Source organism: Bacillus rossius, chromosome 1 (genome assembly GCF_032445375.1).
Source record: "Bacillus rossius redtenbacheri isolate Brsri chromosome 1, Brsri_v3, whole genome shotgun sequence".
Taxonomy (NCBI): Eukaryota; Metazoa; Arthropoda; class Insecta; order Phasmatodea; family Bacillidae; genus Bacillus; species Bacillus rossius.
The window spans coordinates 323,209,072-323,234,297 of NC_086330.1; the positions used below are offsets into that span (position 1 = coordinate 323,209,072).

The following is a 25,226-nucleotide window of genomic DNA, read 5'->3' on the forward strand; positions in this document are numbered from 1 at the left end:
AATTTATCAATGGAAGATTGAAGTTATTATAATTATATCTACAATCAGTACCACAATTTAGATTTAATAACCAATGTAATATTATCATGCTAACGAAACTTACTACATAATTCACACACATGTTCAAGCTAAGCACAGTTATTAAGTTACTTTGTGACTTATCCTATACTGTATATGCGTAGTCAAAAGTACGTCAATAAAAAAAATCAGTGAACCAACAACCAACTTATTGTGTCAACAGAGATGAAAAAATCTTGAAACTGATAATCATAATGCCAGTAAATAATTACTAACATTATTGAACACACTTGCATATACAATGTTTATCTGAAACACACTTACATGAAATAAAAAAATAAATAAATAAAAACTATTTTGACATGTAACTAGCTTTGCATTAAAAAAATAATATTGCACTTTAAGATGGTAACCTAACTTAAAATTGAATCGCATTTACATTTTATGTTTCATTTTTGGAAAGATGACAAAAAGCAAAACCTTGGACGCAAACTTTTTAGATACAAGTAATACTACTTTAAAAAAAGTCAAACTGGTTAATCTGACGTCAAACCAAGTGCTTACCTAGCACTTACCTAGGGGGGGGGGGGGGGGGGGTAAGGTCCAGTTAGGCGCAGTGGTACCAACAAGTACGACAGTACAGTACTTCCCGGAGACGAGGGGGATGTGTTTTTTTTTTTCAGCAGACAATTTATGTATCACAGAAGAGACTGAATTTGTATATATTGTTTTACTTTTATTTGAAGGGTCTTTACGTTCTGATTGTGCACTGGGCGGCTTAGGTCCCGCCCCGCCTGCGACACGTCACGAGCTCCGTGGGAGACGGTGAGGGGAGGGGGAGATGCGACAGGAGGGGTAGCGCCGTGCGCGGACAGGAGGCAGTCGCGAGCGAGTCACGGGCACGGTCGGTCACAGGTATCGTGTGCGAGGTACCAACTTTCTGTGCTCTCAGCCACTAGTCAGATTTAACTGCACCATCCTGGAAATGTATCATAGAGACACTGCCTCTGAGCGTGCGAGTGTATATAGTGTGTTAAAATCTAGGCTGTCGTAAATAATTTTGTGTGTGTGTGTGTGTGTATATATATATGTTGTGAGAACTGCGAGTAGCCCTCATGGCGCGGGCGCCCTAACAGACAGTCACGAGTCAGATGCGATAGACACGTCTCGCAACCCACAGCGACTTGGAGTATATCCTGAACGACGTGTGGCCAGTAGACCTCGTGTCAGGGAACGGCCGAGGGACTTTTCAGGCCTTAGGACAGGGCACAGTCGGGTCGCTGGACCATAGGGACGATAGTCATTATTCGTGTCAGAGCCAGTATCACATTGATTTGCAGTGCGGCACAGATCGGCGTGGCACAGCTCACGGAGCCGGGCTTCCCCCTTAGACGTGCACAGGCGGGGTCGGGGTCAGCCCCATGTATCAGGATCAGTGTGACAATAAAACCAGCAGTCGCCCATTGAACTTGGACGTTGTGATTACGAGCACCAGGTTAGCTTCCCCCGGAGGCCTGAACCCTCCTCTACCTCGAGCAGCCGGGCAGTTGCACCCTTCCCGGGAAATAGCCTGGACGACGACAAATCTAATTCGTGACAATGCTTAAGAAGAGCTGAACTGCAGCAAAACATTTAATCTACCCTTTCAAAATAAAGACTTAAATTAGTACATTAAACACAGTTATAAATGCATAATAAAATGTTTTACAGCATTTCTTTTACAGAGGTAAAACACAAGATTAAACAGGAAATGTTTTCTGAAACTTATATTTAAAGTAATGGTAAATAATTTAATAGTAAAAATTTGATTAATTACAGTTAGCGACAAAATTGTTCATTATATTTATATAATTGTACATTTGGTCTCCTAGAAAATAACTAGTATTTAGAATCACTTTACAATTAAGATTTATTTGTATTGAGGATAGTTCAAGATTAAATTTGTAAACTAAATATAATAATCTAAAAAGAAATACACATTTTGCTATGTATGTTTTGAATACCTACAAATCATATCAAAAACATGTGAGCATAATTTTTAATATAGGTACTGTAACTAAACCCCTCGAGGTGACAAAACAAAAACTAGGTATGTACCCCAGATACATATTTATAGGCCAAGCCAATTAAATACAGTAAAAGGAAAAACAAAATAAGCTTTTAAACTCATACATAAAGTATTTATGATACATTGTGTAAGAACCTTAGAACTGATTATATTTCCACATTCTCACTAGTATTTGAATACATCTGTGTGAATGAATGAAGCCAGAACACAGCCATACTATGAACATTACAATTGGTTTCCATGTTTCCAATTAAGTTTTAGATCCAGAAACAGATTAAGTCAAAAGAGATGAGAAATCATTTTGTGCCAGATCAGAGTTATAAGTAGATATTTAATAACTATCAGGGATGAACTATACTTGTAGCATTACACAAGTGGATAGTAAACCTCAACTGGGAAAAAGTACTTTAGTAGCAAAAATAGGAACAAGCTATATCAGTGCTTGAATATGATTCCACCAACACACCATTTAATGACAAATACATACCTAAGTCTAACAATAAATACATGCCATTAAATACCATCTTATAGCAGTGACAGAAAAAAATTATATAGCTGCTCTAGTGAGAATCGAGAAACAAATAAAGAACATACAGTCGAGAAATCTTGTAACCTTGTTAAATTAATCACTCTGGTATTACCAATTTATCTATTAGTATATCTCTGTTGTCAATGAAAACCCTTTCTATATTACAGATTACATGACAATATGTAATGTCATGTCACTGTATAAGTGGCATTCCTCAGAATAATTAGCCAAACATAAGTTACACGAAATTGGCATTTATTTTTCAGTGTGTAATGTCATATGAACAATACTATTACTCTCTTTGAAGAACTTAGCAGGACATAATGAACATGTAAACAGCTTCTCACCATTGTGTCTTTCCAAATGCTTACGAAGGTAACATTTTCGACTGAATTTAAGGGAACACAAAGAACATGAATATTGTTTCTCACCAGTATGCTTTCTCATGTGAATGTCAAGATTACCTTTTTTGAAGAACTTATAAGAACATAAAGAACAGGAGTAAAGCTTTTCACCAGTATTTCTTCTTATGTGCACATTAAGCTTACTTTTTGTAATGAACTTGGAAGAACATAATGAACATGAGAATGGCTTTTCACCATTGTGCAACTTTAAATGTGTTACAAGACTACCCTTTGCAGTGAACTTAGAAGAACATAATGCACATGAAAATGGCTTGTCACCACTGTGTGTTTTCAAGTGCCTAGTAAGGAAATGCCTTTCAGTGAATTTAGAAGAACATAATGAACAAGAAAACATCTTATCACCAGAATGTGTTCTTATATGAGCTACAAGACTACTCTTTTGAAAGTATTTTGATAAGCACAATGCACATGAGTATCGCTTCTCCCCAGTGTGCTTTCTCATATGATTAGAAAGACGATGCTTCTCAACAAATTTAGCAGAACACAATGAACAAGAGAATGGCTTCTCACCAGCATGTTTTTTCATATGATTTACAAGAATATACTTATTTCTTAACTTTACAGCACATACTGAACATTGAAATGGTCTATCATCATTTTGTGTACCATTAATATTATTAGCAACCAGAGACACAACACGTGGGTCATTCATTAATTGGTATTCTTCAATGTCTTTCTTCTCCAGACTCAAGATGAACGTTTCAAAATCAGCTGACTGAAAGGAGCTACTAGACTGTGGTGTTAGCTCATTATTACTCAAGGAACATGATAGTTCTGGATCTCTTTCATCAGTCTTTTCTTCGTCCATACCAATACATTCCGTGATGTTTGCACACCCTACAAAAGAAAATGAAATATTTAGAATAAATATATGTGTGTGTGTGTTAGGTATTTCAGACTTTAGATAAAGGTAAACAAAAAAAAATACGCATAAAAGTATCTTATTAGTTTACACTTAAAAAATTAGGCGATAATGTTTGAGTAACAAAAAATAGAAACTGTCACAAGGTGAAATAAAACCAAATGACACAAATATTACAAATCCAATAATAATTTACAATGATGGCATAAAAATTACTGATCTCTGTGCTAATAAATTGAAATGCCTCTTCCATATTTTTTTAATTTCAACTTTCCCAAGTTTGGTTTGAATACAAAAAAATGGAAACTATGCTCAATATCTTATACAACCGGAAGAACCAAGTGTTGCCTATGAATATGGATAAAATTACATGGTGATTTGCGATAAAACTGAAATAACACCGAAAAGCATGTCAATACACCATATAACACTGAAATGCAAGTTATTACACCATTTAGTACCAAAATGCAACTAAGACCAATATCAACCAACAATTTGACAAAACTCAAATTACAAAAATGTAATCTTTTACTATATATTAAAGTAAATGAAAGAATTCAATTTATTTAGCATGATTTTTGTACCAAAAAGTATGGTCTAAATTATTTGTAAAAAAAAAATTTTTGTTTGATCTTGCATCTTTTATTACTAACACTTTTTACATTAATGACATAGACACATTTTTTGAACACACAAAAATTTGCTGATTTATTTTCATTTTTCTGATTAGTTTTTTCCCAGACATGCTTATTTCAAATTATTTTACTGCATCTATCCATTTTTTTTGAAATGGGTAGTGAGAAGTATTTATCTTTATATTTGTTGAATAAAACACTATTTTCATGAATAAAGACAATGTATAGAAATGTTTTAAAAATGAAATGACCAAAAATAAAACTAAGATCTTGTGTCTACCTATGAAGTAAGTAATTTTTCATTTTAAATTATGCATATATTTTGAATAATATGGTGTTCCTTCTTGGTATGCTGTCTGTTGTATATGTGTAAGTGAAAGACGTGACGTCAGGGATGTTAGAGGTGTAAGGTTGGCAGACAGTGTGAGTAACGATGGCGGCGGGTGATGTACATGAGGTGGTTGTACAATGTATGTCTCGAGAGACCAGTGTAAAATAAAAAGATAGAACAAACAAAACATGGCGCAGTCGGTCAGTCGTTTCGCCCGAACAATCTATACGTACCGGGGTAGTTTGAAGGCGTAATCACATTTGTGGCAATATCATCGTCTCCTGAACGTGGACAACAAAGGCTAACATGGCGGATGCAAACAAGCCTAGCGGGTTGGACCTAACGGGAAATGTCAGTGAAAATTGGCGAAAGTTTAAACAAAACTTCGAAATATTCATGGTGGCGTCAGGAAAGTCGGAACAATCATCGCCAGTTAAAGCAGCTGTTCTTCTGAATTTGGTGGGAGAAGATGCTGTTGAAGTGTTCAATACATTTCAACTTGCAGATGAAGATCACACAGATTACAAGAAGGTACTTGAAGCATTTGAGGCTTATTGTAAACCCAGAAAAAACGTGCCATATGAAAGGTTCTTGTTGTATTCGAGAAAACAAAAGAAAATGAACCATTTCAGTTGTTTGTAAATGACTTGAAAAAGCTTGTGAGAAGTTGTGAATTCGGTGAACAATCAGACGCAATCGTTAGGGACTGCATATTCATGGGTGTGAGGGACACCAAATTACAGCAAGAAATGCTCCGCATGAATAACTTAACCCTTGAAAAAGCGTGTGAGCTAGGCAAAGTGGCTGAATCAAGCATACAACAAATGCAGTGCTTACAAGGTGACAGAACAAAAGGGATCTATGAACACATGCAGCCCGTGTCGGTAAATGCAGTAAGTTCAAAGCACAGAGGGGGAACCAGTCAGTGGGTGCAAGAGAAGGGTTTCAGTGGCAAGTGCAAGCAATGCAATCTCACCCACATAAAAGGCAAATGCGGACAGTACCCCAATACTAGGCTTACAGGCATGTGTAGACCTGAACCTGATCAAAAGGGTGCATCTAATTGGACTAGAGGACACAACAGTGAAGGTTATCAAACAAGACTCATCGCAACCAGAATCACCTCATAGCAAGTTCATGCAAGAAAACGAGGATGTCTTCACTGGACTAGGAAAATTTCCAGGTCAGTGCAAAATTAGAGTCTGTCAGGATGCTCAGCCAAGAGTAGCACCACCTAGGAGACAACCGCAAACAATAGCCCCCAAACTGAAAACAACTCTAGAATCCCTAAGGAAGAGAGGAGTTATTGAAAAAGTTGAGGAACCAAACTCGTGGGTACATAACCTAGTTGTCGTTGAGAAACCAAATGGTACACTAAGAGTCTGCCTGGACCCACAACATTTGAATCCTGCCATCAAAAGAGACTTTTATCAAATACCATCGATTGAACAGCTAACAGAGCAACTGTCGGGAAAACTATATTTTTCAGTCTTTGACCTGAAGGATGGGTTCTGGCAAATTGAGCTAGATCAAGAATCCAGTGACTTGTGTACCTTCTCTACACCGTGGGGCTGTTACAAATTTCTCAGATTACCGTTTGGTGTGTCCTGTGCACCAGAAAAGTTCCAAGAACTGAATGAAAGTGTGTTTGGTGATATTGAGGGTGTTGTGGTGTACTTTGATGACATTCTTGTGACTGTGACATCACTGGAGGAGCATGATAAGTGTGTAGCAAAAGTAATACAGAGGGCAAGAGCTCACAACATCAAGTTTAATCCAGTCTGCAATACAGACTGTCAAAGGTTAGTTTCATGGGACATGTGTTATCGAATAATGAAATTCAACCAGATCCAGGTAGAGTGATGGCGATACAAAAAATACCAGATCCTCAAAATAAGAGAGTTACAGAGACTGTTGGGGATGGTTAACTACCTACGACCATTTATACCCAACATGGCAACAATCACAGCGCCTCTGAGGGAGCTACTAAAAACCGATGTGTCCTGGCAGTGGCTGAAATGTCACTCGCAGTGTGTAGCGAATCTTAAAAAAGTCGTAAGCTGCGCACCTGCATTGGGGACATTTGATGCAACCAAGTCCATTACCATTCAAGTAGATGCATCACAGGATGGCCTTGGCTGCTGTCTCCTCCAAAACGGACAGCCCATATCATATGCATCTCAAAGTCTAACCGCAACAGAACAAAAGTGGGCACAAATTGAGAAAGAGCTATTAGCCATAGTATATGCAACTAACAAGTTTCATTACTACATATATGGTGGGGTGGTTAAGGTCCTCACCGATCATAAACCTTTAGTAGCTATTATGAGCAAACCAGTATCAAAGATAATGTCCACGCGACTTCAACAACTCAAATTAAAACTACTGAAGTATAACCTGGATGTTCAGTACCTCCCTGGGAAAATGATGCACATTGCTGATCTACTATCCAGGACCCATGGGACAGATGCAGCTGAAGATGATCCGGAACTCGGTGAAATAGTGCATAGTGTGAGTAGGCATCTTCCCATGACTGAAGTGAGGAAAGAAGAATTTCGACAAGGACTGGCCGCGGACCCAGTGCTTAGTGAGGTGATGAAATGGGTGACGACCGGGTGGCCTCACAAAAAGGGTAAGGTACCAGTGCAGTGCTACCCATTCTGGGGTGTAAAGAGTGATCTTTTTGTAGAAGATGATCTACTGTTTCTAAGTGATAGAATTGTAGTACCTAAAAAACTGAGGCAGAACATGTTGAAAGTTATTCATGAGGGACACCTTGGAGTGGGCAAAACTAAAGCTAGAGCAAGGAGGGTGTTCTTTTGGCCAGGCATGTCGAAGGAGGTAGAGCAATATGTATTAGAGTGCAGGGTGTGTGAGAAATTCAGGACCACAAACCGGAAAGAACCCCTACTCCCTCATGCAGTTCCAACATTTCCCTTTGAGAAAGTGGGAGCAGATATACTAAAATTTGGAGGGAAAAGTTATTTAGTGATTTACGATTACTTTTCAAAATGGCTGGAAATAGTTAAGTTGGAAAGTAAACAAAGCATCAGTGTAATAAAGGCATTGAAAGCCATCTTCTGCACTCATGGCATTCCAAAGATAGTGATGGCTGACAATATGCCGTTTAACTCATACGAATGTACACACTTTGCACATGAACATGAGTTTGAGATACACACATCCAGCCCACTACATTCACAGTAAAATGGAATGGTGGAAAAAGGTGTAGGAATCGCCAAGAACATATTGAAGAAAAGTAAGGAATATTGGATGGCACTGATGGCATATCGTAACCAGGGACCGGAAAGTTACTTTTAAAAAGTAACTCAGTTACAGTTACAAATACTCCATTGGAAATGTAACCCTGTTACAACTACAAGTTACACTACTGAAAATAAACCAGTTACAGTTACAGTTCTGAAAAAAGTAACAGTAAGTTACTTTAACAGTTACTTTGTGAAAAACTAAAAATGTGATACGTAAAATTGTTATAATTAAAAGCTAATAAAACATATTGTGTTTAGTAAAGTTATATGTTTCTTTCAACTGAAAAAATTTAAATAGGTCTTAAATTACATTGAGTAATTAGTTCACACTACAAAATTGTTCGCAGCACCACACAATAAGGTTATTTTTATTACTCGACCGAACTTCGAAAAAATTAGAATATGAAGGCCACGGCAACGAAAATTCTGGACTGCTTTCTGGGCTTCTCGCTTCATTAGATTATGTCATTGCTTTCGCGCATGTGCACAGGTAGGTTAATTAATTAAACAGCACAGCAGTAAACCCGCATGTCGCAAATATTAAATAAATGACAATAAAAATACGAGCGCAGGCTAGCCAACAGCAGTTTTACAAGTACAAGCAATAACATTGCAAATAATATGCTTGTCGGGATTTTCGTTCTGGGATTGAAAAAATCAACAAATCGTTGTTCGTTCAATAAGAAATACATTTAATAAATGTAACGCAAGAAGTAACGACAATTATCGTTACTTTAAGGCAGAAAAATGTAATTCAGTTACAGTTACAGTTACTGAAAACTTAATATATTGCGTTACCACGATCGTTACCATAAAAAGTAACTGTTACAAATAACGTCGTTACTAGTAGCGCGTTACTTCCAGTCCCTGATCGTAACTCACCACTGGCGGGTATGGATGTGTCACCATCATAACTATTGATGAGTAGGTTAGTCAGAACACAGATACCGACAACTGTGAATAATCTCCTCCCGAGGATTCAGTCTAATACAAAACCACAGTTGATTGCGAAGCAGAGGAAAGTTAAAATGTATTATGACCAGAGAGCTCCAAGGAAGCCTGTAGAATATATGAAAGGGCAAACAGTAGTCATGCAGAGGGGTGTAGTGTGGGAGCCAGCCACAATTCTGGAGAAACACAGTGCACCACGCTCATACATAGTTAGGACCCACTCAGGTCAGGTGGTTCGGAGAAACACTAAATATCTAAGACCCTCCAACTCTGAAGTACCCAAAACAGCAGCATGGGGGAGCTATAACATTGTTGATGAAACTAGAGGAGAGGGAAAGGAGCAGGAAATCAACTTAGAGTGTGGTGAAGAGAGTGAAGACAGTAGGAGATGTAAATCACCTGACTTCAAAGGGTTTGACCAAGAGACAGGCCAATGCAGTAGAGGGGTGAGGAGTGATACAGCCAGTCAACCTCAGGATAAGGCTGGAGGCTGGGAGTCAGTATACATTACAAGAACAGGCCGAACTGTTAGGAAACCCAATAAGTTTCAGTAATATCAGCTTTGGGAAGAAAGGAAGGTGTTGTATATGTGTAAGTGAAAGACGTGACGTCAGGGATGTTAGAGGTGTGAGGTTGGCAGACAGTGTGAGTAACGATGGCGGCGGGTGATGTACATGAGGTGGTTGTACAATGAATGTCTCGAGAGACCAGTGTAAAATAAAAAGATAGAACAAACAAATCACTGTCAGCTTGGACTCACAATTCTAATGTGATAAAGCTTCACACAACACTTGCCACATGAGTTCAAAAAAACCACTTGTAAATTAACATACAGAAGCATTTGAGTTACTGTTCAATGGTAAGGAAGATGTTGGAGCATAAGCTTTATTTGAAAGAGCCCCAAAGTAGAGTGCAAATATACCAGTACATCTTATGCTGTACGTGCATTTGTGCTGGCACGTAAAGCATAAAGGCCAGTCAACAATAGGCAAAGTAAGCACTTTTTACCAGCATACCTGAAAACTTGATATAAGGGTAATTCGAGGACGCTGAATCGAATGGTGCTATTTTTTTTTAAATCGGAGGTGAAGTTTTTGGAGAAAGGGTTAAAAATTTGTTTGACTCAGTTTTTCTCGGAATATAGGCGTTTAAGCGAAAAAGGTTTCAAACAAAAGTTGTGGAGAATTAAAAAATACATAAAAAAGGTTCCCAGATCCATCTGCGTATTTGCAAACATGAGCGAGAAATATTGGAATGAAAGTAGTTAAGCTGATAATTGTAAAAGTGGGGCTAGTGTACGTGCGAGCGTACGTGTGAACTAAACACAAACGAAGGGTCTTCGTCAATTCTCGGGCCTCTCCGTCATGACTAGCCAGTGCGAGTGAGACGGAACAATTTGACCTCTCTTTTTATTATTTCACGCGTTAGCGAGTATTTTTTGTCTTTGGCCGTCGAGTGCTACAAAAACTACAAATAACTACAAATAAATTAACATTGAGCACTCTTACAACTAAAATACAAATTACATACCTTGCAGAACACTTTTGACAATGCCTGAGAGTCTTCTTTAAGTTTTAGTTATTTAGTTAAACCTTTGACAACTTAGATCGCACGTACAGTCTTGAAAAATTTCCTGAGCTTCGTTGTTGAACTGCTACAGGTGAACCCTTCACGCAGGGTCAGCTGGTGCCTTAGTTCTCTGGGAGCTTGCGGAAAAAAATGCAGTTTTCTTACGACGAAAAGATGCTCTCTAGTCTTGAGAAATAACATCGCGGCTCTTGAACAGTTTAGCACTATTCAAATAACTATAGTCCAGATTTAGTTCACTGACAACTTTATTTCTTGTTATTGCAACGGAAGTCCGGGTAAAACTTGTATAGTTTTTTTTCAATTCTCGTAGGTAATGATGATATCACTGAGTGTCTCAAACTATGGACTTGAAAACCAAATTCTTCTAAACTTCCGATTGCTGCTCGGTCGGGTAAGTATACTGACTTAACATTACACAGTCTGTTCTAACATCGACAATCCTGATAATAATTCCAAAAATAGTTCACTTGGCAGAACTACGTATATAAAGATTATTAGTTAATTTTCACTTTCGTAGGAATATTAAATACTGTCAGTCCAACTGAACTGATATGACGAATCAATCAGTTATACAGAACGACAATCACATTATCAACTGATATTAACGTAACTTCACACACATGAGATTTTCACCATAAATCTCAACCATTAGTTTGTATGCTGAGAATTATTTTCATTATCTAGTTTTAGAATTTGATGTATTTGTTTGTCACACACAGTCCAGTTGTTACTTGTAAAGATAATGTCACTCTGGAAGTATTGTGCAAAAAATTAACATCAATACAATACTATTTCTATTTCACAGGTTGTTCACATTCAAGTTTAAATCATATTCTACAACTTGAGACATAGCATCTAAAATTTTATTAAATTCACTGAGAGGTGTCCAAATTTAGAATCAGATTGCAGAGGCAATATTAAAGAGAAATTTGTAATTCAAAAGGGGTTTGTGTGTTAAAATATAAATTATATCATTCGAAAAAGGGTATTCTGATTCCTAATTGTTTAAAAGAGGAAATTGTAAGTTCACTACATACAGAGTGTGGATACTTTGGAATACAGAAGACTGTTAAATATATTCAGAAATTTTGTATTTTTAAGTATGTACATGTATACAACAGTTGCAAAGGTTATTGGTAATTGTTTGTTGTGTGCACAAACAAAAGTAGTGAACAGAAAATGCCAGGTGTAATGCAGCATGTTATAGCATCAAAACCAATGGCAGTAGTATGTGCAGAATTAATTTGGTCCCCTGCCTCAAGCAAGGAGTGGTGTCAAGAACATCCTTGTAGTACTGTACTTTTAACAAAGTATGTAAAACTTTATCATATTAAAAAGGCCACATCTCAAATTTGTTACTCAAAAGATCATGGATGTTTATGTAAAATAAATAGGTGTGTCTAAGAAAATAATTTCAGATAATGGGCCTCAATTTCAGAGTGATGTTTGGAGACATAGTCTAATATTCCAAGCATAGAGTTAGGGCATGCTGCTGTATACCATCCTGCTTCCAATCCCGTGGAACGAGTAATGAGGGAGTAAAATTATTGTTTTGTGTCTATTGTAATGAAAACCATAGCAAATGGGGAAATGTGGCAAGTGACACAGAAAAAATGTTAAATAATTGTTGGCACAAAAGTACAGGGTGTAAACCCATTTAAATCATGCAGCAGACTTTGTCTAGGTGTAAGTTGCAGAAGATTATTGCTTTTCCTAAAAATTGAGACAAAGCGTTAAATGATAGGTTAAGCAAGGCAGGACCAAGGCTTGTATTAAAGGCAAATGCAAGAAAAGGTAAATTTGATAAAAATATTAAACCTGTGGTATTTAAAGAAGGGGATGAAGTGTTGGTTGCATCACACAAACTGTCACCTCTTGTAGATAGGAGAAAAAAAAAAAAAACTTTTTGAAGGCACATTTGTTGTAGAATCAATAGTTTGTCACAATGTACATAAAGTTAATAATGCTAAGCTAATAACTGACATCTTACAAGCTGCTTTCACTGGCTTAAAAATTTGTACATCACGCACATACAATTTCAAATAACATCGAAGGATACCTGTAACCGGTTTCATCGTTAAAGCCATTAAAAATAAAAAATGATTTATTTTAAGGGTGTTAACTAAAATAGTGGTTACTATTTTGAAAATAAATGATAGTAGAGAATGTCACTTATATTTTATATGGAATACTTATAGAGTTGGACATGATGGTTAGGTAATACGTTAGAGCAATAATTTTTTGTTTTCATTATTTAGCAGAGGCAGACTAGCTGCCTAAAGAGTCCGTAATTGAGCGACCCTACTTTCGGCAAGCTTGGAGCTCAGGCTAACTGGCATGGTATCCATAATACCATGCTGATTGAGAAGACGAATAGGTTGGATGATTTTTTTTTTGAAGGTGGGGTAGGCTGAAATCCAGGTATTGATAGTCTGTACTCTGTTGCAAAACCAATAAAAAAATCATGTTTTAAAATACATTCATTTTAAGGAGTAAATAACAATCAAACCATAATCAAAGTTTAAAAGGCTTTAGGTAAGCAATCTCTTGGTGAGCTCAGAAATTTAATTAAGGCGTAATTTGATGAATGGCATTATTGTGGAGTACAGATTGCTGGTACCTTTATTGGGTTTATTCTTTGTGTATGTATATGTATGTATATATATATATATAATATTGATTTCTTCACTATGTAAATATTACATAGATATTAATTTAAATGATTTATAACAAGTTTTGGTACAATGTAAATTAACTAAAATCATAACTTTAGTAAATGAAATGACTGTAAAATATTATAGTGTTAAAAGGCTTAAATAATGTTGATGTAAGAAGTTTTTGCTGACATTGAATATGGAAATGATTGAATTTTGACATAATAGGGAAACATGAATAATACCACTTGCATTACAAGAACTTCCAATTTGTCGGGGTAAACAAAGCTGCCTCTTCCCCTCTTATACATAGAACCTGTTCTTCCATACCACTAACTAAACCATATTGATTCATTATGTCCACTCCTAGAATGACCTCATCAGAGATATCAGCAATAAGAAAGGTCTGTGATAATGTCCAGGTACCAATCCTTACCTTCAAATCCAGTTGTCCATGCACAAGTGAAGTGTCTCTGGTGGCTGTTATGAGCCTGTATGAGATGGGTGTTCTATTCAGCTTTTCCCTACTTACAATGGCCTCTACAAAGTAAGAATACAGAGAAAACCCTAGCGGCTATTTCCCATAGACCTGGCACGCACCCCTTCACACCAGCTACTACTTGTTTTCCTGCGTGTCGGGCAGTCCCGCTGGATGTGTCCTGGTTCATTGCAGACGAAGTACCGCAGGTGTCGTCCTGCTCTTCTGATCTGGGTACCTGGGGTGTCATTCAGTAACTTCTTCAATGCCCTGATAATATCTCCTTTATTAGTGGTGTATCTGCCATTTACTTCATTGTAAAGTTCCAGTCCAGCTCTCCTCATCCTGATGCTTGTGTTTCTTTTGAGGCACTGTGTGCTGCCTCAATTTCCAAGCCATGAACCAAAGCATCGCAGCTCTTCTAATGCCGGGCCAAACAAAGAGTTTGCTGAACCTCCGCATCTCCAAGTCCATCTATAAACGCACTGGTGGCTAGCTACTGACGGAACTCTGTTGGTGCTTCTGGGTAGGCAAGGTGCAGAAGTCATTTAATGTCAGCTTCGAATTCCTGGAATGTTTCTGAAGATCACTGTCGACATGTTTTCAAAGCTGTTCTATACACCTCGCCCATGTGTCAGTTGCCATATCTCAACTCAAAAGCTTCTAAGAGTACAGCATAGTCTTGCTACGGAACTGGTATGGTCTGAAGCAGCTCAAGCGGGGATCCTCGCAGGGCCAGAACAAGTGCTGTAGCCTTTTCTTCTTTGCCCAAGTCATTCATTTCAGCAGCTGCCTCGAACTGTCACCTATAGATGGCCCATCACGACTGGTCCTCAAAGGTGGGTGGCTTGAATTTTGGATAGCTGTTCGCAGCACCTTTCACCTTAACTTCCCCGGAAGAATTCCTCCGTTACGTAGCAGCTGTAGCTTCCTTGATCATTCGTATGCCACTAGCTGTTCGGTGGCCTGCTCGAGTTGAGCTAGCTGTTACACCATCAGTTCTTCATTTTCTGCTAGATGTTCCTTTTGGGCAAGATGCTGTTCCAAAACACTGCACTTTCCCTTCCAACTGAATACTGGTTTCATTCATCTTCTTCTTTGATTACTCTTGAGCAGCTACCAATTCGCCTCACATTTCTTTCTGACCCCTCTTCAATTCTTCTTGAGCTACCATTAGTTCATTATGCTTATCTTCCTGACCTCTCTTCATATCATCAAATTCAGTCTTCATGGTATTCTTCATACCAATCTTCATCTCCTCTTGGCTATTTATTTCACTCTTCAACTCTTCTCGACCACTCTCCATTTCTTCAATTTTATTATTCATTTCAGCCAAGAATGCCATTAAGTTTGTAAGTTCATCGGCAGCCATTTTCCTTGATCACAGACACTATTAATTTGTCCCTATTATTTCACTATAATTTCATCTATGAGCTAACCTAAACTTCTACTAAAAACTAACACTAAATTTACTTCAATTACACTGAATACTAACTACAGGTCCTAACACTAATATTAGTATCGAAAATCTATATTCTAATTTTTTTTTACAGTTTTATTATTATTATTATTATCATTATTATTATTATTATTATTATTATTATTATTCAATTCACTGTAAATGAAACCAAAACCCTTTAATTAGGGCTATCCCACTTCAGACTTCAAATGTTATGAGTGGGGAAAACAGATTCGTAAGGAAAGTCCAATTAATTTTAATACTGTTTTATTTACTTTTAATATTTACATTACCAATTAAATCCCCAGACTTAATGTCTGTTCACAAATCACTAAATATTTGTGAAGTCCACAGTTCACACTCTTCACTGGAGCTAGGCTCAACAGTGGTTAGCCTCTTACCTCGCACCTGTCCACTAGGCATGGTCGGGCAGAGAAATTTGACTTCGGGCGGGCTCGGGCGGGTAATTGTCCAAAATTTTCGGGCTCGGGCAATCTCGGTCGGGCATCAAAATCAGTTAATGAAATAAATTTTGAACATAAAATAGTCGTACTTAAGTTTGCATTGACAAACCTGAACTGTTTTTATTTATTTACTATACCGCACTGATATGAAAGTTAAACATTAAACTAAAAAATAGAGTGCATATTAATCTTGGAAATAAAGTGCTTATTAACTAAATTGTGTTTGGGTAGCTGCTTGAAGGTTCATTGTCACTGCTGATTGACCTACACTTCCACTGGTATCCATTTTGGTAAAATAATGACATGAATTAAATAGAAACAATTCACAACCACTTTCTGCAAATGCCACGCAACTACAATGTGTGTAATTAAAGTCAGCTTATAATCCTTCTCGCGCACAGCAAGCAGCTCCACCGGCCTTGAACACTACTTTGTGACTATTAAGCAGTGAGCATCCGCCATGCGTGCGCGCGCGCGCGTGTGTGTGTGTGTGTGTGTGTGTGTGTGAGAGAGAGAGAGAGAGAGGCGGGCGACCAGCTGCATCGTTAGTCAGCCAGCGAGAGTAACGGTAAATGTTGACCTTGACCACTTCCGCTTGCTGCAGGGCTCGCTCTCTTATATCTGTCTCCCCCTCCCACAAACACACTTGCTGACCGGGCACCTTCTTTATCTTATCTCTCACGCACACTCACTTCACCGGCTGGTGCCGGGACGGCGGCGGCGTGGCATGTTCCTGCAGCTGCCGCGCGTTCCAAAAAAAGAAGCTTTGTTTACTTGCGCCGTGCGGTATTGCCGTTTTCCAAGGTGCCCGATATTTTCGGGCACTGAAATACCCGCCCGGAATTTCGGGTATACTTAATACCCGAAACACTGCCCGAAATTTTGGGTACCTGACCATCCCTACTGTCCACACACTCAGTCTCGCACCACTCGATCACACACGCACGGCCCCGTCGCTCCGTGACGTGCCGCTTGCAAAGGGAGGGGGGAGGGACTTTCACCCTCTTTGCTGAACTCTCACTTCACTCCACTCGCCGAATGTAACACTCGGAACTGCTGCGGAGACCGACGTCGCTGCTTTTATACCCTTGGTAGTAATTCGGGAACAGACTGGAGTGTCTGTGACATGTCGCGTCAGCCCAACCGACCCAATGCTCAAAGCATCCAGAATAACAACGCTTATTTCACGCCACTCTGCGCAGTGGCACACAGAATTCCCAGGCCTCTAAGGGACAGATAACAGCGCCGAGGAAGATGGGTGCGGGGGAAGGAGGAGTGGCAAGGGTATATAACTATAATCGCCAAACGGTATGCAAGCGTGACGTCAGTGGCAGTGCAGGGCTGCCGTGACGTCAGTGGCCGTGTGGGGCCGCCAGGCACCTGGTGCACGTCGGGACTTGCCACCCACATTCGTAACAATATATTAATTTTAGGTTGCAGCGCAGTGACCTTCAAACACTCCGCGAGAAGCAAGCGACGAGCTGAGCAAAGACGTTTAGAGTTAGTCAAATGTTTGTGGTACGTCTGGATTCAGCAGCTTTTCAAATTAATTACCTCTTTTCCTATTCTTCCGTCTTCGGCAAAATTTCATCTTAATTTATCATTTTAACTGTCTGACCCTTTTCTTTCTTCCTACTTCTTACTTGGCTGTATACAAGATTCTTACGTCATTCTTCATCCTTTTCTAGCATCTCTGTCCATTTTTGCATCAATTTCTTTCTCTCCTCTTCTACCACTTTCTTTGCTTCTCTCTTCCTTTCCTTGTAATCCTTTTCTGTAATGGAACACCTGCTTTTAAACCATCTTCTGAAGGCATTGTTCTTCTCCTTCACTGCTTCTCTCACTCTCATTCCACCATGGTGTTTCTTTCCCTTTCCTTTTATTGCTCGTTCTTCCACACACATCCTCTGCAGCTCCATCCAAGCATTTCTTAAATCACTCCCACTCCTTCTCGACATCTTGCATGTCTTCTCTGGAAAAGTCATCCTTTACCTTTAACTTTACCTTTCTCATATATTTCAGTCTCTCCTCTTCATTATTTAGTTTCCACACCTTTATTCTCTTCTCTTGTTGGGTTACTTCCTTTCTGCATGTCCAGCCCTTTAAGTCTGCTACTAACACCTATGGTCCCCACCAAGGGCCAAACCTAGTATCTATCACTTTGATATGTTTATTTTGCTTTTTTACATATTTTCCCAGCAGGAAGTAGTCGCGGACAGATTGATGTTCACCGTTCCAGCTGTACGTTTTTTTCTTGTGTGTATCTCTCATTTTCCTGTACCAGATGTTCCCAACCTTCATTACGTTTCTTGCACATAGTTCCAGTAAATTCTTACATTCATTGTTTCTTTCTCCCCATCCTTAGGTTCCTAACATTTACTGAAAACCTTTTCTATCTTTTCCAACTTGTGCGTTAAGGTTTCACATTACTATCTGCTGTTCTATGCCCAATCTTTTCTCCAGTTCTTCCTTAAACTTCTCCTTCTCCTTGGCTACACAACCCACTTGTTATGCATACACCTGGAGCACCTTTAGTTTCTTTCCTTTATCAAACAATACCAATTTATAATCCGATCACTGACATCTTCTATCTCCACCTGCTATCCTTCACTATTTCACTACTCCATCTCTCCTTCCCTCATAATTTCCCATCCGCAGAGCTTATAGCCATCCCTCAGTTCCATCTGCCCACTAATTCTCCACTTTGTTTCGCTCAGGCCAAAAACATCTATCTTCCTCTCAGTCATGACATCCACAATTTCCTAAAATCCTCCCTGTAAGTGTTCTGATATTCAATGTCCCTAAACGTAGCTTGGGTCATTTTCCAGTTTCATCCATCCGGCATCTCACTTTATTTTCTCTAGTTAAGTTTTAAAAATTCGGTCACCGGCTTACTAGGCCTGTCGCGTTCTACAGCTGGATGGTGGGGCTGCCACCTACAGGCTGCCAGGTAATAGAAAACCATTAGGGGAACGCCAACTGCCGGGATATAAAGGAACACTCATCAGTGATCTCAGCTGATGGTAGTATAAAAGGGAGTGTGGCTTGAGAGATGCAGTGTAGGTGCATACGTGAGAAAATACTGAGAATTACAAGAATAACACACTGCTAGGTTGGCAACATGAGGACATGGTGGGGTGGTGGCAGCTGCAAGATATCATCTTCCAGCCACTCATTCCAGTAAAAGTAAGCAAACTTGAGTAAGAACTGCCACACTTAGCGCCCAAAATAAATACATTTAAGTAACTTTTCAGCCTATTTTTGAAAATTGTTTCACTTTTTTTATCCAATTTTTCAAGTTTCTCAAAAAAAAAATTTTTATCTTGGGAGGGTCATTATTCCCGATTCTAGGGTAGAGAAATCGAGAGTTGACCGTAGATACGTGCCTGCCAAAGTTGCTGGCGCTCCCAGCCCCCCCTCCCTCTCTTACTCACTCTCACACTCTCACACTCTCACACTCTCACACTCTCTCTCTCTCAAACTCTCTCTCCTCTCTCTCTCTCTCTTGCTGATAGAGAAAGACACACCTGCATACGTAGCTGGTGCTGCCAGTTGCTCACAGGCCAGGCCGCCTGCAGACCCAAGGGTCTGCCCCTTAGCCATCTCAATGCTACTTGGTGCTGACTCGACTGTAACACTGCAGGGAGCAGCCCTCTCTTCGTCTTCTCCCTCTGCTTCGTCTTCACTCTGCCACAGATCGTCACCACCTACCAGCTGTGATCTTCAACAACTATGCTTCTCACATACCATTTGCACGCACAGATAATATAATTTCAATTCCTTACAAGATGTTATACGCTTAATTGAGTATAAAGTTAAGCATAAACAACATTTATCGTAAAATACCAAAATGTGGTTTTTTTTCAAGTAAATTGTAATATTTCACTGTATTATATTTGTTGGTACAATAAATGGAATAATACTTATTTTATTTGTGAATGAAGGGTGTATTGACAGATAAATCAGTATGTTATGGTATGACATGACACAGATCACCAAGATGATTGGTAACTAACTGGACATAGAAAAAATTGATCACACATGTCAGACACCAAATATACAAATTGTATCAGAAAATAAATATCCTTTCAACATGTGCAGATTCATTAACTTTTATTTTGTTATTATGTCCACAACAACAAATTCTAAAACATTTATGAAGTTTAAAACCAATGGATGACTTGAGGTACCAGCCCTCTGGTGTCACGGGACACCGTGACACACGTGAAGAGGGGAGGGACTGTGGGACACAAAACAGTCTCTGCCCAATGCTGCGTATAACCGTGTAAGGAAGAATGTGTCTGCGTGTGTATTTTTCAGTCAGGTTTATCTTTTAGATGGGCCAATCTGAGTTTTTATACCTTATTATCAAATTATGTGAGTTCCTGCAAAAGTACAATGGAACGGGGATAACAAATATTCATTTTGTAGTCATATGCACTTCTTAGTGAATTAAATTTGGGCAGGGAAGAAGGCAACACCTATATTCAAGATATCACAGTTAAAATTACACTAAAATACCGACGTAGGACAGGAGTTGTTCAAACTATTATTAAATATATTTTGACTTCAATATGTAATTTTGGATTAAAATAAAATATGCTTTAGTTTTTAGGATAACTTCATCATAAAGGCATACAAGTTCTGGGTTATCTACTGGCAATTTATTCTTCCGTAAAGTAACTTTTTTTATATAATAATTATCCAACAGTAGTCATAAAGTCATTCCACACAAGATGAAAATAATAACTATGAACCCTTTTCGTTTTCTTTGCTCAATAGCAACAGGCTTTCACAAAAAAGTCCTTCCAGCATGTCGCTGTCCACATACAGTTATAATAGTTGTAATATGAAGAACATTTGAACAATACTTTTTTTTAAAAATAGCCTCTTTCTACCCAAGTCCAGGACAATGCTACAACCATTTACAATATAGAATGAATTCAAATTCGATAAGGCTTTTTTATGTCCACTACAACTCTTTCAGTGCAGCTTATTCCACTATCAGCAACAGTTTTTTTACATTGTGTCCCATAGTTGACAGTGGCAATTCTGCTGGTGGTTACTTGAACTACTTGGCTACACCCCAATCCAAATTGTCCATTAATCAAAATTTATTAAATATTTTTTTGTGTAACACATTTTTAAGTATAAATTAATTAATTCTGTTGAGTAATCATTTGTCAAGTTCCCTAAATACTAAATACTTTCAGATTACATTAAAAAATTTAAAGTACAGGTAGCATTGTAACAATGGTAATTTAAAATACTGAGTTTGACAAATGGAAGTCTGTACTTATATGAAAAAAGAACCCTCGTTAAATTACTTGAGAAAAAATTTGCCGTTACTATTAATTACTTGTTCAGATCAATGTGCCTGGCCCCAAAGCAACTTGAAGCACCTCCAACAAGCAGTAATGATGTCCAGGCATTTAATACATGAGCTCAGTGAGCATGTTCCCCATGAGCAAACTGCTTGCGTCGGGCTTGACATGTCAATAAGGTAAAGAATCTGAGATTGTTAAATGTCAACTGCATTCTGTGTTTCACTAAAGTTCATGAACAATACTTATGATTTAGTTTTGATATAAGAATAAGAATTTAAGTAGGCTATAATGTAAGAAATGAATGAAGAATGTAAGAGTCTTCGTATTAACATGAGGCAGTTAGAAGCAAAGAAGTGTAAGTGACAGAATATAGATATGTATTATGTTTAGTTGAATGTTAATATTAACTGTGTGTAGAAAAAGTGAACATACTCCCAAAGGGTTACGTGTGTACTATAAGATTTTTGCTGCCACATAGCAAGCTTTCCTAAACTACTTAACAAAATTTTATTCTCTTTCATGGTTTTAGGATTGTTTTCATTTTTAAATTTTATCCTATATTCACTTGTATGTATAACCTATTGATTCTGTCACCTCATATAAAAGTCCATTTCATTTACCTTATTCATGGGCATCATTCAAAACTTATTTTGCTGGCAGGATAAGTAACTATAAGTTTGTTTTACCCCACATTTACATTTATTCCATAATAGAATATGAGGGGGGCACCCAAAAAAAAACCTGATTTTTGTCAAAACAATTTGTTTATTACTTTTTTTTTTACAAAATTCTTTCAGTCACCTTCAAAGTACTCTCTATTAGATGTGATGCACTCGTAAAGTCTTTTTTACCACGGTTTGAAGCCCTCTATAACTCTTCAACATTGATATCCTCCTGTGCCCTTTGCGAAAATGTTTTTACCACCTACACCCTTTTAGATTTTTCTTCTTTCTCAGGAACAGGAAAAAGTTGCACTGGGCTAGGTCTGGCAAATACGGAGAATGAGAAACGACAGACCACCCCCAAGAGGCCAAATAGCGGTTTCACTCGTAAGGCCGTGTGTGCAAGGACCGTTGTGATGAAGGAACCAGTCACATGATCGCCAAGTTCCGGGCATTTCCTCCGCACATCCTCCTGCAAAGTCTTAAAACTTCCAAATAAAAAGTGCTGGTTAACAATCTGGTCAGGGGGAACAAATTCCCGATGCACAATTCCACAAACAACAAAAAAGACAAATATCATCGTCTTGACATTCGACCTCACTTGTCTTGCTTTTTTTTTTCTGGGAAAGTTGGGAGTCTTCCACATGTTTGACGCTTGCTTGGTTTCTGAATCACAACTGTAACACCAACTCTCATCACCTGTAATGACTTTGGTCAAAGAGTTTGGATCTTGGATCACTTTCAATCTCTTTTTTAAAGTCCTGGCTCAAATTCAATTGAATGTTTTTTGGATCCTGTTTGAAAGGGCGAGGAACAAATTTAGCGGCAACACGTCTCATTTGCAAATCCTCAGTTAAAATCTGCTGGCACAAACTCCAACTCACCCTGTCTCTTCTGAAATTTCATCGATCATGAAACGACGATCCTCGTTTTTTTAGTGGATTTTTTAAAAGTTTTCATTGTTTCAAGATGTTAAAAGGCACCTCAACACTCATCTCAACACGTTTAAAGTGCCCCAACCACTCAAAAACCTGTGTGCGGCTCATAGCATCCTCCTTGAAAGCCTATTGAAGCATTTGGTAAGTTTCCATTGCTGAATTTTCAAGCAGGAAACAAAATTTCAAACACACTCTTTGTTCTTTTAAATCTGCCATGACTTCGCAGGTGGAACACAGAACAATAAGAGAAAATCAATACAACAATTAAAAAACCTAGAAACTAATGAAGTCTGGGCAGCTGTTTAGTATCTACTAACCCCATCTAGCGGGAGACCTCTTGCTACACTTACGAATGACGGAGCACTCTCAGTTTTGTTTTTTTAGTTCCCCTCGTACCTAAAGTTTTGCCTGTATGAGTAGGTTCACGTGGCCTTTACGACACAGAAAGTTGGTAGGTATGCATATTGCACTTACCTCGACCTCCTCCTTCACAGTGACAAACACTGTTTCAAAAGAATCTGCCATCACTGGCTCTTCCTTCACATGCACACCGTCAGTCTCCATCTGTAAAGATAACACAGCCTATCTGTGTGTGTGTTTGTGTGTGTGTGTCTCTCTCTATATTATTGTGTGTGTGTGTGTGTATATATATCTCAAACACTTAATTTCAGGCAGTCGCTGATTAACCTGTACAAATGACTTCCAATTCGATACACGTCTGTCGTGAAACAGTTCTTGGTAAATGTGCACTGCTATTACTAAAACTTTTTTTTGCCTGCCTGTAGGCTGCAAATATTTGAATTTTTGATTACAAATAATAAACTACTTGTATTCCATTCAACCTCAAATACATACACTTCAAAATAACAAATATTTGTTTTTTAACAAATACTTGACCTAAAATACCTTGTGAGTTTGTCATATACCAACATTCACTGCTGAGATTAAGTCATTTGTGCAATATAAATACCATGAACAATAAGCAACGTTTTAAACATGCAACAATACAAGTTTTTCTATTACGACTCGCTAAATTGTAACAGAAAAAATCGCGTAATCAATGCAAAACCCTGCATATTTGTCATTTCACCATTGATCTAACACCATATGATAAATTAGTAACTTACTTGCTGTATATTTATGACGAAACATATGTTGCGACTTGAAACTAGTCGAACCTGGATAAGCGAGAGTTCAAGGGACAGCGATTATTTTTTCACTTATGGAGGTTTCTCACTAACCCGAGTTTCTATCTGATAGAGGTACAGGAGTGACCTTTCTCACTTATAGAGGTTTATAAAAAATACAGCAAATATGAAGTGATGGACATACATATGTATTGCATAGGTATTACATATTCATTCGAATGTGTCATAGATGCTTGCAAAAAAAAATCTTACACTAATATTTACTTAAAGAAATCCGTTAATTTCTTCTGCGTTTCTGATTGTGCATTTTGTATATGTTTTTCCAGTTCATAAATTTTATCAAATATTGTTTTATCAAATTCCGTCAAGTATTCCAAAAACTTGTGGACCGACTACAGTGCATTTAAAGCGCCTTGCTTCTTTGGAATGTTCTCTACTTCTGTATTCAAAATCTGTGATCGGTCGGCTTCATCTTCACTGTCATTTCCGTCAGCACATGTGCTCACACAATTCTGAACGATATCGTCATCAGTGTATTCTGCAGCGGTAGCCACGTCGTCGTCAATCTGTATGAAGTCTTCAAAGGTAGGCGTTAACATATTACGAGTAGTTTGGCAGAAAGTCTCATTTATTTGTACTGATCGAAAACCCAGCTTTCTTGGAGCAGTTTTTCATAGTAACATCACTTACTGTGTACCATGCACACTCCTTGCAAATTTCATGGCTAGAAGTACGTTAATCTCAGGGATATTGTTTTCTTTCAGGCACGTAAAAATATGTTTAACAACTTCTCTGCGATAAAAGCATTTGAATGTGTGTATGATACCTTGATCAAAAGGTTGAAGTTTACTGGTGGTATTGGCAGGCAAGAACATGACTTTAACATTTTCAAGTGCTAGTAAGTCCGTATGAGCAGCACAGTTGTCAATGAAAAGCACGATTTTTTTTCGTTTTATCTTGATTTCCTTAATAACTTTTTTCAACCAATCTTTAAATAATATCTTTGTCATCCAACCTTTTGTATTACTGGCATAATCAACAGGTAGAGTCTTGACACCTTTAAAACATCTAGGTTGCTTTGATTTCCCGATGATGAAAAGGGGACGTTTGTCCATACCAGTCATGTTTACACATGGAAGAATAGTAAGACGTTCCTTGCTTTGTTTTCCTCCATGGCATTTTTCACCTTTAAATGTGAATGTTCTTTCCGGAAGATACTTGAAGAACAAAGCATTTTCATCCGCGTTGTAAATATATTCTGGATCATACCCTTCTAAAAGACTTGGGAGATCTTCAGTCCATTGGTTACACACACCTTGATCCGCAGATTTACTTTCCGCGGCTGCTTTTTTGAAAGCTACATCATGACGCTTTTTAAAATCCTCTAACCACCCATTACTAGCTCAAAAGTTCTGAAG

The 25,226-nt window shown here is 38.2% G+C and overlaps 1 protein-coding gene across 8 annotated transcripts in view; it reads right to left on the bottom strand.

Annotated features, from left to right (window-relative positions):
• Nucleotides 1–455: 455 nt before the first annotated feature.
• Nucleotides 456–25,226, bottom strand: part of LOC134527982 (gastrula zinc finger protein XlCGF8.2DB-like) — a 45,460-nt gene continuing 20,689 nt past the window's right edge. For 3 of the 8 annotated variants that reach the window (XM_063361117.1, XM_063361119.1, XM_063361116.1), the window contains 3 exons: nt 23,135–23,224; nt 19,261–19,420; nt 456–3,877 (listed from right to left, as the gene is read on the bottom strand). In XM_063361117.1, the coding sequence (XP_063217187.1) occupies nt 2,871–3,877; nt 19,261–19,420; nt 23,135–23,224 (1,257 nt within the window). In that variant the 3' untranslated portion in view covers nt 456–2,870. Of the gene's footprint in view, nt 3,878–10,618; nt 11,429–19,260; nt 19,441–23,134; nt 23,225–25,226 lie in introns of all 8 variants that reach the window. The other 5 variants (XM_063361121.1, XM_063361123.1, XM_063361120.1 and 2 more) reach the window with 3 other exon arrangements.